The 16439-nt window shown below is 53.2% G+C and overlaps 1 protein-coding gene across 5 annotated transcripts in view; it reads right to left on the bottom strand.

The window, feature by feature from the left end:
- Window positions 1595-16439, bottom strand: part of SMURF1 (SMAD specific E3 ubiquitin protein ligase 1) — a 92150-nt gene continuing 77305 nt past the window's right edge. For 3 of the 5 annotated variants that reach the window (XM_018040222.1, XM_018040226.1, XM_018040223.1), the window contains 8 exons: window positions 15300-15403; window positions 11326-11440; window positions 10009-10187; window positions 8878-9015; window positions 8097-8217; window positions 7060-7261; window positions 5708-5792; window positions 1595-4465 (listed from right to left, as the gene is read on the bottom strand). In XM_018040222.1, coding sequence (XP_017895711.1) covers window positions 4366-4465; window positions 5708-5792; window positions 7060-7261; window positions 8097-8217; window positions 8878-9015; window positions 10009-10187; window positions 11326-11440; window positions 15300-15403 — 1044 coding nt within the window. In that variant the 3' untranslated portion in view covers window positions 1595-4365. The remainder of the gene's footprint in view (window positions 4466-5707; window positions 5793-7059; window positions 7262-8096; window positions 8218-8877; window positions 9016-10008; window positions 10188-11325; window positions 11441-15299; window positions 15404-16439) is intronic. The other 2 variants (XM_018040224.1, XM_018040225.1) reach the window with 1 other exon arrangement.

The following is a 16439-nucleotide window of genomic DNA, read 5'->3' as shown; positions in this document are numbered from 1 at the left end:
CCTCATCGTAGGTTTGGTTTGCGTTTCTCTCGTTGGTGAGGTTGAGCATATTTTCATGAGCTTGCTGACCATTTGAATTTTATTTGAAGAAATGTAAATTCAAAACCATTGTTTCTGTTAAGTTGCAGGATTCTGGATCTTAAACCCTTACCAGATACGTGACTTCGATATTTCCTCCACATCTTCAGGCTGCCTTTTCATTCTGTTGATAGTGTTCTTTCTTGCACAGGTTTTAAATTTTGATTTAGTTCAATTTGTCTAGTTTTTCTGTTGCTGCCTGTGCTTTCTGGTTTCACATCTAAGGAATCATTGCCAAATCCAGTGTCAGCTATGAAACCTGCTAGTGAATTTCCCACTTCATGTGTTTTTCAGCTCCAGAATTTTTATTTGGTTCATTTTTCCTTTCAGGTTAATCGTTTCTCTCTTTTCAAAGTTACTATTTTTTATTTACTTGATGTATAGATAATGTACAGTGTAAACTAGAGGTGTATGGTAATGATTCACAACCTTCAAGGTTATATTCCATTTATAGTTATTACAAGATACTGGCTATATATTCCCTGTATTGTGCACTACATCCTCGTAGGTTATTTTATACCTAGTTTTTGTTTTTATTTGAGGCTGTGCTGGGTCTTCGCTGTTGCCGTGGGGTCTTCGCTGTTGCCGCGGGCTCTTCTCTAGCTGCCGCGAGCGGGGGCTGCTCTCTAGCTGCGGTGCACAGGCTTCTCCCTGAAGTGGTTCCTCTCTGTGGAGGACGGGCACGTGGGCTCTAAGGCACCAGCTCCGTGGTTGCGGCACACAGGCTGAGTTGCTCCTTCACGACGTGGAACCTTCCTGAGTCAGGGCCCACGTCTGCTGCAGCGGCAGGTGGATTCTTGACCTGAGCCACCAGGGAAGCCGCAGTGCCTAGTCCTTTGTTCCTCTTCATCCCCAGCTCCTACGCTCTACCCTGCCTGCTGTCCCCTCCACTGGTTTCCCTGTGAATCTGTTCCCCTTCTGTTACATTCACTAGTTAAGATTCCACCTATAAGTGATACCAAAGTATTTGTCTCTTGGGCTTGTTTCACTTAGGATAACACCCTCCAAGGCCATCTGTGTTGTCGCGAACTTCAGAATACTTCTTATGGCCTAGTATTCCACTGTGCATGTACATGTGTGTATATGTGCATGTACGCGCGCACGCGTGTGCACGTGTGTATATGCATGCGCGCGCGTGCGCGCACACACACACACACACCCCCCGCATGTCCTTTATCCATTCATCTGTTGAGGGGTGCCTTGCTGGCTTGTGTCTTAGCTATCGAGAATAACGCTGCTGCGCACACTGAGAGGTGCATCTTTCGGATCCAGTGCTCCTGCTGGCTTTCAGGTGTAAACCCAGGAGTGGAATTGCTGGCTCATGTGGTAGCTCTATTTTCAGTCTCTTGAGAAACCTCCATACTGTTTTCCAAACGTGCTGCCGTCACTTCCTCCTGCTGTTGGAGTGGTAAGTTTGCCCCTTTCTTTGGAAGGCCCTTGCCATTGACTTCCTGTCATGTTAAAAAAAAAAAAAAGCTGGAAACTCTTTCGCACACCAAACAACAGACGGCAAAAATGTAGAGTCGTGAGTTTATTGCAAATGTAACAAAATGAACCTGACCGCCGGGGTCCAGCCTGCTGTCCAACCACTGTTTTTTGTTTCCAGCTGGTTCTATAACCACATTAAATAGAACTAGTATTCTTTAAATACTTTTGATTTTGACATAAAACAACATTAGTGTACAACTTTCACAAAATAAATCAGCAATAAAAACTGTGGGAAGGATAACAAGGATAGCAGCAGTACTTAAAATAAATAAAAATACATTATAAAGTGGTTGAGAGACAAAAATAAACAAATTTTTAACATTCATACTATGTGTTGGGAAGGCTGCCGTGCGGCAACACCTGGCTGCAGCTGGGGGCGTCTTCTCGGATAGCTTGGCCTGGAGGACCGCCGGACCTGGACTTGGACCCTGGGCTGGGCGAGCCCCGGGCCTCATTCCCAGGCGCTTCTCCCGGGAGGAGTCGGCAGATGGCTGGCGGCCGCCCCGCAGCCCCTCCGGTCTTTCTAAAGCACTGAAGAGCGGTGGTTCGCTACATCCCTGAGGGTCGGCTGATGACCGCTGGTGAGGCAAGCCTGGAGGTCGGGCCCTGAAGCTCCCGGGCAGAGGCAGGGGGTGGGGGGGCGTCTGCGGCTCCCGGGAAGGGCAGGGGTCGGGGGGCTCGCCTGGGACCACCCAGGGCTGGACACAATTCTTTGGCGGGGGCGGGGGGCCAAAGCCCCCCATGGACACTGAGGTCCGAGGGGCAGTACCACCGACAGGCCTGCTTGGCAAGAGTGGCCTGGGGCTCTGACGGGTCTGCCAGGCTCCCCGACACCAGCTGTGGGGGCTGAGGGGTCCACATGCCAGCAGGGAAGCACAGAGCCGGGCCCTGCGGGGAGGTGAGGCTCGCTGTCGCCAGCAGCCCACCCCCCTTCAGCAGGGAGCTCACTGGAAAGGAGGCGAATGCCTCATTCCTGCTTCCAGGTCTTTTCAGCCACGAGACCCTCGTTTCCTCCCTAAATACGGCAGGTTCTGGCCGACACCCAGGAAAACCAGGTGTCTTAACCCCTCGGTCCCCTCCTCTAGGTTTAGGTCCAGGTTACAGGGCGGGTGTGTCTGTCTGTACCCTCACACTGCCAGAGGACACCCCTGAGGAGCTAGCTCCCAGCACACCCGGAAAGCATGACGGTAACCCGGGCACGGCTCAGCACCCAGCCTGGCCAGCACATTCTGAGGGGGTGCTTTTCCTTTTACAGCCAACATCCTTCCTATTCTAGAACCCCAGCGAGTCGCCCAGCAGTACAGCTCTCTCTCCTTGTACCCCCAGCTGCAGTCTGCCCCCCAACCCTAGGCCACTGACTGCTTCTGGGTCGAGAGAAGAACCACAGCAAGATGCAGAGGGTCAACGCTGTCCACAGGCGTCGGGAACGAAAAAGGACAGGTCAGAAAGCGCCTTCCAGACCCACAGCCGGATCCCAGCACGGACCTCGGGAACGTCCACGACAGAAGTTCCACAGGGACACGTCCTGCTAGTGAGTTACCCTGCACTTGGCCCCTAAACAAAAACAACGGCCGTCCACACAGAGAGGCTGCTGCCACTGCTTTTTCCGCTGAAGTTTAGCTATCTGAAACCGAACTACTCTAAAAATTATTTGAACTTTTGTGCAAATTGGGGAACAGTGTTAGAAATTTAGGGTCGAGGCTTTCTCTGGCCTTGCTCATCGCCTGGGTGGGTGAGCCGCGCCGCCGTGTTTGGTTAGTGTTGCCATCAGATGGGGACGTGGGCCAGCGGCTCCGGGGGCCCCTCTGCCTTCGGTTTCCATCCACGACCCGCTTTTTGTAAAAAAGTGACTTGGGGTGAACGTAGGTCATGAGGGTTAGACATTCTCTCTCTCCTTTTCAAGCTAGTTCGCACCAAGCCAGCAGCTATGAAGACAGAATTCTGTCCTGTCAGTTTAGTTCTTAAGCACTTTCCACAAAATGGTTCGTTAGTATTCAGGTGCAGGTGTGGGTGCGGGCCGGAGCTGGTTTTGGTCTGTTTTATAAGCTCTGTTATGTGGTGGTTTCGCTGGAAAAATATTTTGAATTGGATAGACAATGTGGCTAAAGGGACTCTGAAAAGGAAAGATCATTTTTCTCTCTGCAGAACAAAGTTTTCAACCAGGAAACCCTGAAAAGAAACACCCAGGCCCCCAGCGCAAGCCGCTCCAACTTGTGTCCCCTTCCAAACCGGAAGCACAGTCCTGACGCCAGCTTCCTGCAGTGGCGGAACTCCAGTAAGCATCTATTTTACGGTTACTGTCAGTTAGAACTTAACCTGCTACCCAGAGCAGGCCGCTGGACGGGGGGTGTGGAATCCAAGCTGCTGAACTCAAAAAGGGGCCTTAGGTCGGCTTTGAGTCAGAGCAGCAGGTCCAGCCGTGGGGTGTGCCCCGGGCAGCCCCACGCGGCTCCCTCCCTGGGGGTCGAGACTCCTGTGGAGCCCACGGGCGCTGAGCTGCCACTGCGAGTGCCGCGGCCTTAGTGGAGGGTCCCGTGTGACCGAAGCCGTGCTGACCTGGCTGCGTTTATTGGATGGGGTGGATGTGGGGGGGTTCCTGCCAGGAGGGGGAGAATGTGGGAGGAGCCACCAGCCGCAGTCTGCCCGCCCCCTCGCTCCCCTAGCGAAAAGCAGGGGAGACCAGCCTTTCCCTCGGGTTTCTAGGATTCCAGGGCCTCAGCCGGCTTCACGGAGGCATCCAGAGAGCTGCCGCTCGGGGTCTGGTGGCCGTGAGCTTGTGTCTGCTCCTCGGGGTGCACCTCACTCCACGGCAAAGCCACAGGTCTCCTCCACCGCCGTCAGCAGCTTCTCATAGAGCTTCTCGTACGACTCGTAGGGCGGGATGTCGATCCGGTTAAAGCTGGAAACAGACAGAGGTGAGACACACCGCCGAGCTGGCCTGGCCGAGGGCCTGCTCCCGGGAGAAGGGCGAGGGCGGGCGGCTGAGCACTTGTGTGTACACCTGGGGCTTCTTGGGCAAAGATTTTCAAACCAGTGAAACCAGGTGAGTGCATCCTGGGCAGATTAGGACAAAGCTGTCACCTCGTTTGGTTTCTTGTTTGGGGAGAAGTCATTTCTCAGACCAGGAACACAGCTGCAGAGCACCGTGGTCTAAACACCACTCTCAGTTCACTGCCCAGCACCAAACCCTCCAGGACCCGGGCTAACCACAGCTGGCCAGTCCGGAGTATTTCCGGCAGAGACAGACTGTCTCTCAAAACCAACAAGATGGCAGATCCCCAACGGGATTAGATGAACGGGCCAGCATTTCCTCAGGGATGTTCATTCCCAAGGCTGTGTCCAAAAGCCCTAAGAATCTATTTACCTCACAATGAATCCAAAACTACAGAATTCTGACTGAGAGGACACACAGAGGCCTCTTGCACTGCTAGGGGCTAAGCCATTAGGACAGTTTCTGAGGAGGCGTCAGGCTACAGGGTGTGGAGTCTTTTTCAGGGGTCCTTGACCCCAAGGACATAAGCCTGCTGGGGTGGGAGAGGTGGCCCTGGGGGTCGACCCCGCTGGACACAGACTCACGTGGGCCAGGGGGCTGTCCTCTGTCTCACAGACATGGAGGCCCACCCACTTGGATGTCGTAGTCAGCATGGGACCCCCAGCCCCGGTTCCCAGCCAGGAACCTCCCGCAACGTCACCATGCGTCCCGGCAGCGTCTAGAACCGGTTCTGGTCAACTGGAGGGACGCTCACGACGTGGTTCACAAGGGTGAATGAGTGACTAGATTTTAAACCACAAAGGGACTAACCCCACTACAAGTATTGTTTAAGTGAAGACTGAGGGAGGAAACGTTTTTCAGTACACGAGGCACGTCTGGCACAGGCAGAGGGCCAAGAAGGAAGAGACCAGGAACCCCAGACGTAAACCTGCAGTGCCCCCTCCTGACGGCACCGGCTCGGGCACGCACAGGGAAACGCACACGGGGGACACACACGGACAGGCACACACACGCAGCAAGGCTCAGGGGAGTAGCTCCGAGCTCAGCCACGTCTCGGGACTGAACTGCGCTCCTGAAAGAGCCTCGTGCTGACCCTGACGTGTGGGCTGCCCCGCAGACGGACCCCCAGGGCGGGGCGCCGGTCCTTACCAGGTGTGGGCCTTGGGCAGGTTGTCCGTGTTGGCGTCGATCAGGTGGATGGTGAAGAGCCGGGGCCCTGCGGCGCCTGTAGAGCCTTACGAGACCACAGTCTAGTTAACACGCTTCAGAGGTGGGGCCCAGGCCCCCTGCCACCACCCGGGGCCCCCTGCCCGTCCTGCCAGACGGTGTCGGGGTGCACATAACCCTGGGAGCTCTGCGCAGTCTCGGGATATGCACATGATGGCCACAGAGTGACTAACATCAGACATTCTAGGAAATTCACAGGCGCAGAAGAGCACAGACCGAGCTGTCCTCTCACAGCTGACCATGAGCCTGCCCCAGGGCAGGTGTCTGAAAGAATCCTTAAGTCACCAGGAATTTGTTTAAAAAAAAAAAACCCAGGAATGTCTAGCAAGCAGACCCCCTGCTGGCAGCGGATGGCAGCGTCACAGGACAAGCGAGTTCTGGAGTCAGGAAACCCCCTGTGCAGAGGCCGGTGGGAAGACAGACAGACACAAACACCAGGACCAAAGCCCCAGGACAGGGGGGAACTTCTCAGTCCAGGAGGGCCTCAGGCTAAGGACAAGGCTACAGGGAACATTTGCGTGAAACCTGCCCGCTCTCACTAGGAACATGTGAAGTCCATTTACTAAGTTTTAAGATACTAGTATTCTCAACCTTCTGCCAGGGTTATCAAGTGACAAAATCCCCAGATTTAGCATCAGCGCGCAGGAGAGGCCCTTCCCGGGTGGAGGTGCCAGCCACAGCCCCACAGCCCCTTCTGAGCTCAGCTGCAATACTGTGCACGGCCGCCCCCAGCCCCCTTCCCGGGGACCCAGTCTGAGCCGAAAAGGACACCTGGGAGGACGGCTCCTTGCTGGACAAGGCAGCCGACCAGGCGGGCCAGCGGATGAGGGGACTGAGGGCCCAGCCTGCACAGCATGCTGATGCGCTCGCTCGGGAGAACTCAGAAGTTAACCCGAGCGCTTTACAGCTGCTTTCCTCCCCCAAAGCCATCTGTTCTGTTGGGCGCGGGGAACCCACCCACTACCCCGGCCCCCCTGGCCTTGCTGGTGGGGTTGTTCCTGGTCCAGCCCCCTGGGGACACCAGGCCAGCCGGCCAGCATCCGCCGCTGCGGGTCCATGGGCTGAGACACCCCGAGCAGGCGGTGTGGAAGACTCGTGTGGCTGACACGGGCTCCCAGTTTACAGATGTTTCTTTCACGCTGGGAGAGGCAGTGGAGAGAGAAGAGGCCTCTGGACGAGTGACACGGCCGTGCCCTGCGTGCGTCATGGAAGACCCGATGCCAGGAGATGTCCCAGGCCCCCACCCGGCCTGGCCTGGCCGCCACTGCAGTCACCTTGCAGCGCCTTGAAGCCCTGGAGGGGGACCCGCGTGGAGCCCGTCACGAACTGCAGCAGCCGGGCCCGCCGCTCCTCGTCAAAGGTCTCCACTGCCTGCCAGAACCACCGGACCACGTTGCTGTCGGCCCCGCAGTGCTTCAGCCGCGTGTTGGACTTCCAGTCGTCCAGGTCAATCTTGTCTAGGCCACCGATGATCAGCTGCGGGGCGTGAAGGCGGGTCACTTCCCAGACACGCAATGCGACAGGCCGCCCAGGCTCCAGGGCCGTGGAGAGACCAACCAACCATGCCCCAGTCAACCGGGCAATGTTCAGACAAGGGGACACCCCCCCTCCAACACACAGAGCCAGCCCGAGGGCCCTGTCTGTGTCTGCACTTCCAGGCTGGCTGCCACCCCCAGGGCGCGGGGCAGCTGCTGGCGTGACGTTTCCCTACAACCGAGTGCACACGTGCACCGCGGCACAGGGCCGCCCACCCAGCGGGGCCGCCTCCCGGGCCCTCCCGGGCACACCTGGGGACGCGTGGGGTGTAAAGTGTGACTCCCCACAGGGGGGTCACGTGCACTCCAGCACACCAAGGCAGAAGGTTGGGGACACTTTAAAACGCCTGAGCTACGCGGCGCCAGAGGTGGACAAGACGTGAGTGAATCGCTGCGTCCCGTGAAAATGGACAAGAAAGGACAGTAACACCCCGTCCTGGGCCTGATAACAGCTGGAATCAAGGTTGAGCAGCTGGCTAGGATGGGGGCGGCTGGTTACGGTCACATCCTCTCTACGCTGGAGGTCTCTAAGTCAGGGGAAGCCATGGAACACCCTGACTGATGGCCCACGGCTGAACTGGACTCCCTGCCACCACATGGACGCCGGGTCTCGTCAGCCCTGCTCGGGGCTCCCTGACGCCCCTGTCCCCCAACCCTGTCTCTGCTCCTGCAGCCACGGCGACCCCCATGCCTGTGGGGACTGTGCGGCCTCATCCGTAGCCTGGCCGGGACCCCGCACACAACAGCCCCTCGCACCCCAGCCCTGCATGGCCCACCTCCAGCTCCTTCTGGTCAAAAGGCTTCAGTAAGTGTTGAGGGATGAGCTCGTTAAACCCCTTCTGAAGAGCCAGGAACTGGGCCTCGATTCCCCTCATGAACCTCCAGTTTACATACAACCTGAGAGCGAAAGTCACACGTTGGCAGCAATAGCGCAGCAGTTCTTTCCCCCGTTCGTCGGGGCTGACATCTGCTAAGCCCTGCCCGCCCGCCCCGCTGACGGGGAGGAACGCCCCCTGCTGGTTGGTGACCAGCCTAAGACTCAGAGGAGAGGAAGCCAGCCCCTCCCTTAGGTGTGCTGATTCTCTGCTTGAAATCGGTCGGATCTGACCTGACCTGTTAGGGATGCCATAGTTGAAAAAAAAAATGTTTGAAAGTAAAATATAGGACCCTGAGAACGACACCCCCACGTGTGTCTGCATACCCCATGGAGAAGGGGGAGGACAGACCGGAGGGAAGATGCCGAGACTGAGCTCAGGAAGCTTCCAGGCTCCTCCTCCCCCCCCCCCTCCTGTGGTCTCCACCGTCACAGCCAGAACCAAGTGCTCCCCTGCCAGTCCCCCTTGGGCTCTGGGGTCACAGATCCCCCTTTAACAGGTCAGCCCTCCACTCAGAGCTCCCAGTGCTGACACCACCGCTTTCTGGAGGTCTGTACTGTGACTCTGGTCCAAGCATGGGAAGGGAGGCTCACGCAGCAGAGGAGCCTCGGCCATCTCAACGTGACCTCCTGCCCGCCGTCCCAGGGCGACCCCTCCCCGGATGCCCCAGAACACTGCCTACCGGACATATTCCTTCTTATTCTCCTCTGTGACGGGGACGTTCCTGCCGTTGGGTTTCAGTTCGTGCTGAAGAATCCGCCCGAAAGCGTTGTGCTCCACACAGAACGTGTGATCGAGCACGGGGGTGATGTCGTTCTCTCTGGGGGGGAGCACAGAGGCGGGAGTCAGGGCGGCCCGGCTTCCTCCCTCGCAAGAGGAGGGTGATGGGAGCAACCCTGCTGAGGCTCCTGGAGACAGGGTGCCCGAGTCTCCAAGCAGACAGGAGGGAAGTGTGACGGGGATGCGGAGTCAAGGGGCAGCCACACTCAGCGCCGCCCTGCCTCCAGGCAGCCTTTCCAAGGCTCCAGTGCAGAGAAGCCCTTGAAAGCTAGGGCTGGCTCCTTTGCCACGTTTCTGGGAACACAGCTGGGGTGGTTCACAGGATGCAGGTCTGACCCCCGCACCCCAGCCTTAGCAGCTGGGACATGTGGAAGGAGCTGGACCTCCCATTCCTGTGAAATCAGCCCATTCAAGAGGACCCCCGACATCCACAGTGACCGTGTAGCTGTGCCTGTTGCTTTTAAGAGTTTTAGGATAATCTTAAAACAAAGGCGACTGAATATCAGGACTTTTTTGATAACTTCCTGGTCCCTCTAGGGGCTTCCCTGGTGACTCAGCTGGTAAAGAATCCGCCTGCAATGCAAGAGACCTGGGTTCGATCTCTGGATTGGGAAGATCCCCCGGAGAAGGGAAAGGCTACCCCATCCAGTATTCTGGCCTGGAGAATTCCATGGTCTATACAGCCCATGGGGTCGCAAAAAGTCAAATATGACTGACTTTCACTTCACTTCACTTGGTCCCTCTAGAGACCATGAGACACCTCAGAGTGTTAAAAAAAAAAACAAACCACCAGGCCTGGGGATTAACAGCCACAATTGTAACCTAATAATTCAAGGAAACAACAAAAGAAACTGGTCCCTGAAGAGAAGCTGGTCAAACAGTATAGGAGATAGTAAGTCAATTAGATATTTTTCTCAGATCAGCTTCTCTGTCTCTGGTGGTTTGCTTCTCTCCTCCAGTCTCACACCCATGGATCTGGTGCACCCTAAGACAGGTGACGCGTGAATTTTCAGTTCCCTGAGTCGGTACTTACAGAATCCACACTAAGCTCTTATGGAGTTCAGGGTCCACCGATTCCAAATCAGAAAGCTGGATGGGCTTCCCCAGTAGCTGCTTGTAGAAAGGAACCGTGAAACCCCCATTGATGTAGTGTCCGTGGAACACAGCCAGACCCATGATCCGACCCACAAAATGGAAGTAAGACAAGTGGTCCTGCAGGGGGCAGCAGAGAACACTGTTAGGAAGCTGACCAGCCGGGTGGACAGGTGTGTTTCTCCAGGCTTCTCAGGAGACCCGTCCCACAGGCAGGAAGCTGAATCAGTGATTCACAGGCTGCGCTCAGGACCCACCCGGTCAAAGGTCACATGAGAGCAGGACTCTGGAGAGGTCATCTGAATGACACTTCATGTGCCCTTGGTTCAAATACCTTCTCCAAACTGCTACTGAATTTGTGGGGCCCAGTGCAAAATGAAAATGCAGAACCTCTTACTCAGAAATGGAGAATTTCAACATGACGAAGGCAAAGCGTCAACCACGAGCTGCCCCTTCTCAGCGCAGCGCCTGGTGCTGGCACACCCAGGAGGCCGCCGGCCTCTCCTCCTGGCGTGCCACAAGCAAATAAAGGCGAAAGGCAGCCCCCTTCTTCCTCTGCCATCCCTCCCCCATCCCACAGGAAAGCAGAAGAGAGAAAAATCCAGAGAAGGGACTGAGCGGGGGACACAGCCCCAAACCAGTGCTGTTGTGGTTTGTAACCAGGGAACCCCCGTTTCTACTCTTAGGTTGGAATTACAGAGTGTCCACACTGGTGAAAGTCGCACTGACTGCCCCTCAGAGCCACGTGCACGGTGGGGACCACAGGACGCGGCCCCGCAGCAGAGCCCTCCGCTCGCCGTGGGCCACCCCTGAGCCACATTCTGCTCCTATTTCCTCAGTGCTATGACGAGCAGCTAAGAGTATCAGCACGCTGGCCAAAAAGGCCAGTTACAGAAGGGAATATTCCAGTTCTGGCTGGGCGGAGGACGGACCTCGTACCCCACTTCTCAGAATGACACTATCAACAAATACAGCCATCAAGCCAGAGTTCCCTCAAATGGCAGTAAATTGCTTTGAGTCCACGAGCAGCTCAATTTCACTCATTGTCTTTGAAACAACACACTCAGTGACCCCAGTCACTGAAGAGAAGGGGTGGAAGCCATCCATCCTGATCCCGCTGTCAGTCTACCTTCCATGTTTTATTTGCCACAGACTTTGAGTAGGTCTACAATGAATAAACCAAGAATTGAGGTTGAAACTGGAAAGCCACTTAAATTCTCCAACTTAGTTTCTGACCTCCGTATTCATTAATACTTACAGGGTTGATTGAAGAATCTGGGTTGATTTGCAACATGTAAATGTTGTCTGTGGAGTACTGGAAGAGTCCATAGTACGGATTCAACATTTCATGGCACAGTAAATAAAGCCACTCCCTAGAAAGCACAACAACAAGACGACATGTTAAAACCCCCTAGTTTTAGATCTTCATCACGGGACTGATGGACCATGCCCTTGGAAGCCAAACTCGTAAGGCTGCCTGGCTCTGAGAAAAGGTGATTGGCACAGACTGGGCAAATAGGCTTCAAGAAGGAAACAACTGCTTCTAGTGGTACCAGAAAATCAAAACTTCAGCAACTCCGAAGTTGAGAACTATCTCTGGCTGCTGGGAATCATCACCAGCTCAGAGGCACGGTGTCTGTCAGCCTGCCTGCGCCCCGGCAAAGGTTTTCTCTGCTACTTTGTAGAGGTAAAATCTCAGGTGACGATGGAACTTCCCTGGTGGTCCAATGGCTAAGAATCCGTACTCCCGATGCAGGGGCCCAGGCTCAGCCCCTGGTCAGGAGACTATATCCCACGTGATGAAACAGAGTTCACATGCCACGATGAAAGATCACAGACCCCACGTGCAGAAACCAAGACCCACAGAGCCAAATAAATACTTTATTTTTTAAAAGGCCCAAATTAAAACCAAACAAAAAAAAGCACTCTAAACAGAAAACGTGAGTCAGTTGCTGTGGTCAGGTTTGGTAAACCCAGGTATGCAGTCTTATATAAACACTTGTGTAACCCTGTCTTCTTTCTACTCAAAACTTCTTTAAATAGACGAATCTTATTAAGTTCTAAAATTTCTTACTCTTTGAAATAGAAAACACAGAAGTGAGAAAATATGGAAGGATAAGCACAAATGCAGATAATCTGTCGGAGAAGCGTGTGAAAATACCCACAAAATGATCACACCAACACAAAGTGACATATCGAACTCCAACAGGAAGGAACTGTCAGAGACGGGACGCCGAGTCTTAGGAAGGCAGGACTTCCCAACTCGTGCTTTGTTCAGCCCCAAGTTTCAGAGTTCGGATTTACAAAGAATTATTTTCATAAACGCCGAGGACCTGCAACTGTCTAGACAGGAAGTGATTAAAATACAAGCAAACATTCCGACTGAGCTGTGGACGAGGCATAGAGCACGAGAAAAGTTCCAGAAGTGGTCAAGGAAGCACTATCCCCAGAGTCAGAACAGAGAGAGAGAGGATAAAGGTTCAGACCCAGAGGCAGGGCAGAGGAGCAGACATACACGCACGTGTTACACACAGGTTACTGACATCTCAGCCCTCCGCGACAGCTATGGACCGTTCAGACACGGGGCAGACGCGAGAGCTGAAAAAGCGGGAGATCAGACTAGCGGCAGAAAAGCAGGGCTTCTCAGCTCTTTCCCCTGCAGCACCGTGTTCATCAAGGCAGCTACACCAACACTCATCTCCACCTGCAAGACTTCATGACCATGGAAAACGGTAGAGAAAGCGAACTCCTTCCAAATCAAACTTCACCCAGCTACACACGGAACAATGTAAAGTGAAACCATTCAAGATACTGACTCTTGAGACATCCCGCGACTAGAAAGAAAAAGGCAGAGGAGAGAGAATGGAAGTAGTGTGGAATGAATTTCGGACAAACATGAACGAGGAAACAGAAGTCTCCCTGAAGAGAGGCACGGAAAGCCTAGAGCCCCTGTCTTGTTGGGAATGGGACTCATATGTTTTCAGGGCAGACGAACGTTACGTTTGCCAGAAGAAAGATGCTTTCTAAACTCAATATGGAGAAGATCAAAGAAGAAACCTGGGACAATTGGGAAAGAAAAAGCACTTCCCGAGGAGAGGCAGTTGCAGTGTGAGCATGTGGTCAGGAAGGCCCGGGCTCAACCTGTATCCCAGACGGAGGGGCAGGAGGGGAGAGAGGCGGACGCGATGGGAAGAGGCTGGAGGAACGATTCTGTTCCCGGCCCCATTTACTTACTTTTGGCAGCTGGAAAAGATCCCAACTTCACCCAGAGACGTAGTGAGACCCCCATATCACTTCTCAGAACCTAATTTTGCTGGTGCTGAGTACTGCAGGGGTGAGAATCTGCTTGTGTATTCTAAACTGTGAGGGTGGGAGGCTCTCCTGTCCCATGACCCCCAAGATGGGACCACTGTCACACACGACTGCATGTTAACGAGGCCCCTTGCAGCACCTACCAGAGTTGAGGTTCGCAGTCACTGGTGATTCTCTGACTCGTAACCTTGTCAGAGAGGGGATGGGATGCTTCAGAACTGGGGTTCTGCCAGTGAGTGACAGCAAGCCGAAAGAGGAGCAAGGAAGTGAGGAGGGGGTGGGAGGAGTGAGCAAGTGGATACGGGCAAGGAGGCCTTGAAGACAGCAGTGGGAGAGAAAAACGGGAAAAAGGTACAGCATCTACGGATGACGGGTGTTCCCGGATGGGGACAAACGGCACAAAAGTGACTGAAACCAGACTCGCATCAGACAGTGACCCGGGTGCAGGGAGACGGGAGAGCAAATTCAGAGTTCTGACTGAAAATGATTTTCTTTCTAGAAGTCTATAAGAAGCCAAGCTATCAAAGCAAAGATTATAAGACATTTTCAGACCTAAGATCTTGGAAAATTAACCCCACACACATCCTTTCTAAGAAACCTACTTGAGGATATACCCCAATAACACAAGGGAGTAAGCCAAGGAATAAGTAGCCGTGAGACCCACACAACAATGGCTCCAACCCAAGAAAGCAGTGATGTCCCATGAAGACAGCTATGCAGGTCTAAAGAAACCGTGTCAGGGGACAAGGCCTCCACAAGAGAGGATCGGAGGGGGGAATTGGCCAAAGGCGATATTCAATGGAGCAACAAAGACAAGACCTGGTTTAAAAGAAGAAATTCTTAGAAAAATTAAAATTTGCTCAAAAGGATAAAATAAATGATAGCATACCACATAATCCCTCAGGGAACAATATTGACACTGTCATAATAATATAAAACAATATACTGACTTTCGACTCTTACAAATAATACATAGGCACAGGAGACTGACTTAATTTTGGTTACAGAACAGAATGTGACTCTTTGGCCTTGACTCTGTAAAAGTTATACTACAGATACTGGAATGCAAGAGGTAACAAGTGAAAGGAAGGGAAAGTCAGGAGCATCGATATCCTTCTCTTATGAAAAAGGAGGCCAAGAGACAGTGTCTCTCGTGGACAACAGAAAAATAAAGGCGGAAACACATCGTGCACAGTTGCAAAGCCAACAACAGAAGAACTGAAGACACTGAGATTCCAAAGCTGGAAAGGATTAAATTTGATCCTCACCACCAGCCATGACTAGTCTATGTGCCTACAAACACACCTCACAGGGTCAGCAGATAATAAATGAACTTGAGCAAGTTCACGATCTAGATGACTAGTTCTATTAAAACAGACAGTTAAAAGAGCCAAAGAACTGTCGTCTCAAAGGTGAAGAGAGGGAAGATAGGACACATAACATAATCATGAGAAACTACTGCCTTTAAAATCATCTGCATGAATCATTTTGACTCAAACCTCACTTTACAAAACCCCTTTGACACAAAGGCAATGTACATGCCTTCCTCCCTCCCACCCCTGAAAGTCCTCTTAGGACAAAAGCCAGGCTGTCTCCACATTAACTTCCAGTTCAGGAAGTTCAGTGAGTGTACTGTCTTCCCAGGCCAGATGGAGAAGGGAGTAAGGTTAAAAGTTTAATTCAAACTTTGTAAGAAGTGAAGCGATGATTGGGTCAAGAGCTGGGTCTTGATGGGTCATAGCGAGATGCTAGCAAGCACACGCTTTTAGGAATTCTTTTCCTAAGAACTCTCTGATGGCAAGACCCAAGTTCTGACTGCCCCGAGATCAGCACCAGGAAGGGGCAGAGGGCCGCTCGGCAAACATCTGCTCACAGGTGCGCCAACATCCACGCAGGAGCGGGGACACACGAGCCTCTCACCTCGCCACCCCGCCATAGTCCAAGCCTTCTTCTCCTCGGAATTTCACCATGAGGCGCTTTTTCAAGTCTTTTGGTCGCATCTTCATTATCTGGCGATAAGACTCCTGCACGTCAAAATTACAGTTTCAGAGAGAAGAACTTGTCTTATTTTTAAAGTCATAACATGATGAAAGGTTATTTATAATGGAGCCCGACTATAAATGAGATCGAGCTTATTTTTAAGAATTCCATTGAGTCCTGTCTGGTTCCTGTTCAGGATGTTACCCTGGGCTCTGGCTCACTGCTCCTTCTTCCCCTTTCTCCCACCATCACTCCCTCAGAAACAACAAAGCTCATGGCAGCTAACACTGTACCCCAGGATACACACAGTTACCCTCAGCACAATCACAACTTAAGGATTAAACGTCCTCTCTAGGGTTGATTTTCTCCACCCAAATGAATTCCCATGTGTCCTAAAAGTTTATATGCTTTAGCCAAATGAAGACCTCATAAGAGAGTAAAATAATAAGAAAAACAGTAAAAGAATCTTGAGCCTGGTTTTACATCTGAAGTCAAAAAGCACGTTTTCCCACTGAGTCAAAAAGCCAAGCAGGCGTTCAGTGGAACATAAAGCAGCTTATCAGACACAGGAAACATGTGGTCAGCCTAACAGGGCTTCAGAGTCAGCCTCTGGAGTGGAACCAGCTCAGTGTCTGTGGGTATTTTCAGTGAAAAGGCACTTAAGAACCTTTTCTTGCTTTACATTTAACGGGATTCAAAAGCGACCATCCCAAGAGGCGAGGGAATGTTGAATGGAAAAGATCTGGCCGCAGCATGTCCAAAATTCAGCTTCCCCGTCCTGACAGCCGCTTAAGACGCTCAGTGGGCAAAACCGGTCACTTGGGCTGCTCCACTCATGCGGCCCCGGGCACTTTGGAGAAGGCGCTGAGCGGCCCCCCGGCTGCTGTGGGCCAGGAGAGCCTGCGCCTCAGCGAGGCTTCCACAGAGGCCCGTACACGGCTGAGACTCTACGGATGATGGTGGTCCTGAGAAAAGGACCCTGCCTGCCAGATGTCCCCTATTTAGGGAGCCCAATGCCGCAGGGCAGCTGGACAGAGGTCAGCACGCCACCCAGAGCCAGAAGGGAGAGGGAGGCCACTG

Source organism: Capra hircus, chromosome 25 (assembly GCF_001704415.2).
Source record: "Capra hircus breed San Clemente chromosome 25, ASM170441v1, whole genome shotgun sequence".
In the NCBI taxonomy this organism is placed as follows: Eukaryota; Metazoa; Chordata; class Mammalia; order Artiodactyla; family Bovidae; genus Capra; species Capra hircus.
The sequence above is the reverse complement of the archived record's forward strand: the minus strand, read 5'-3'. Positions and strand labels throughout refer to the sequence as shown.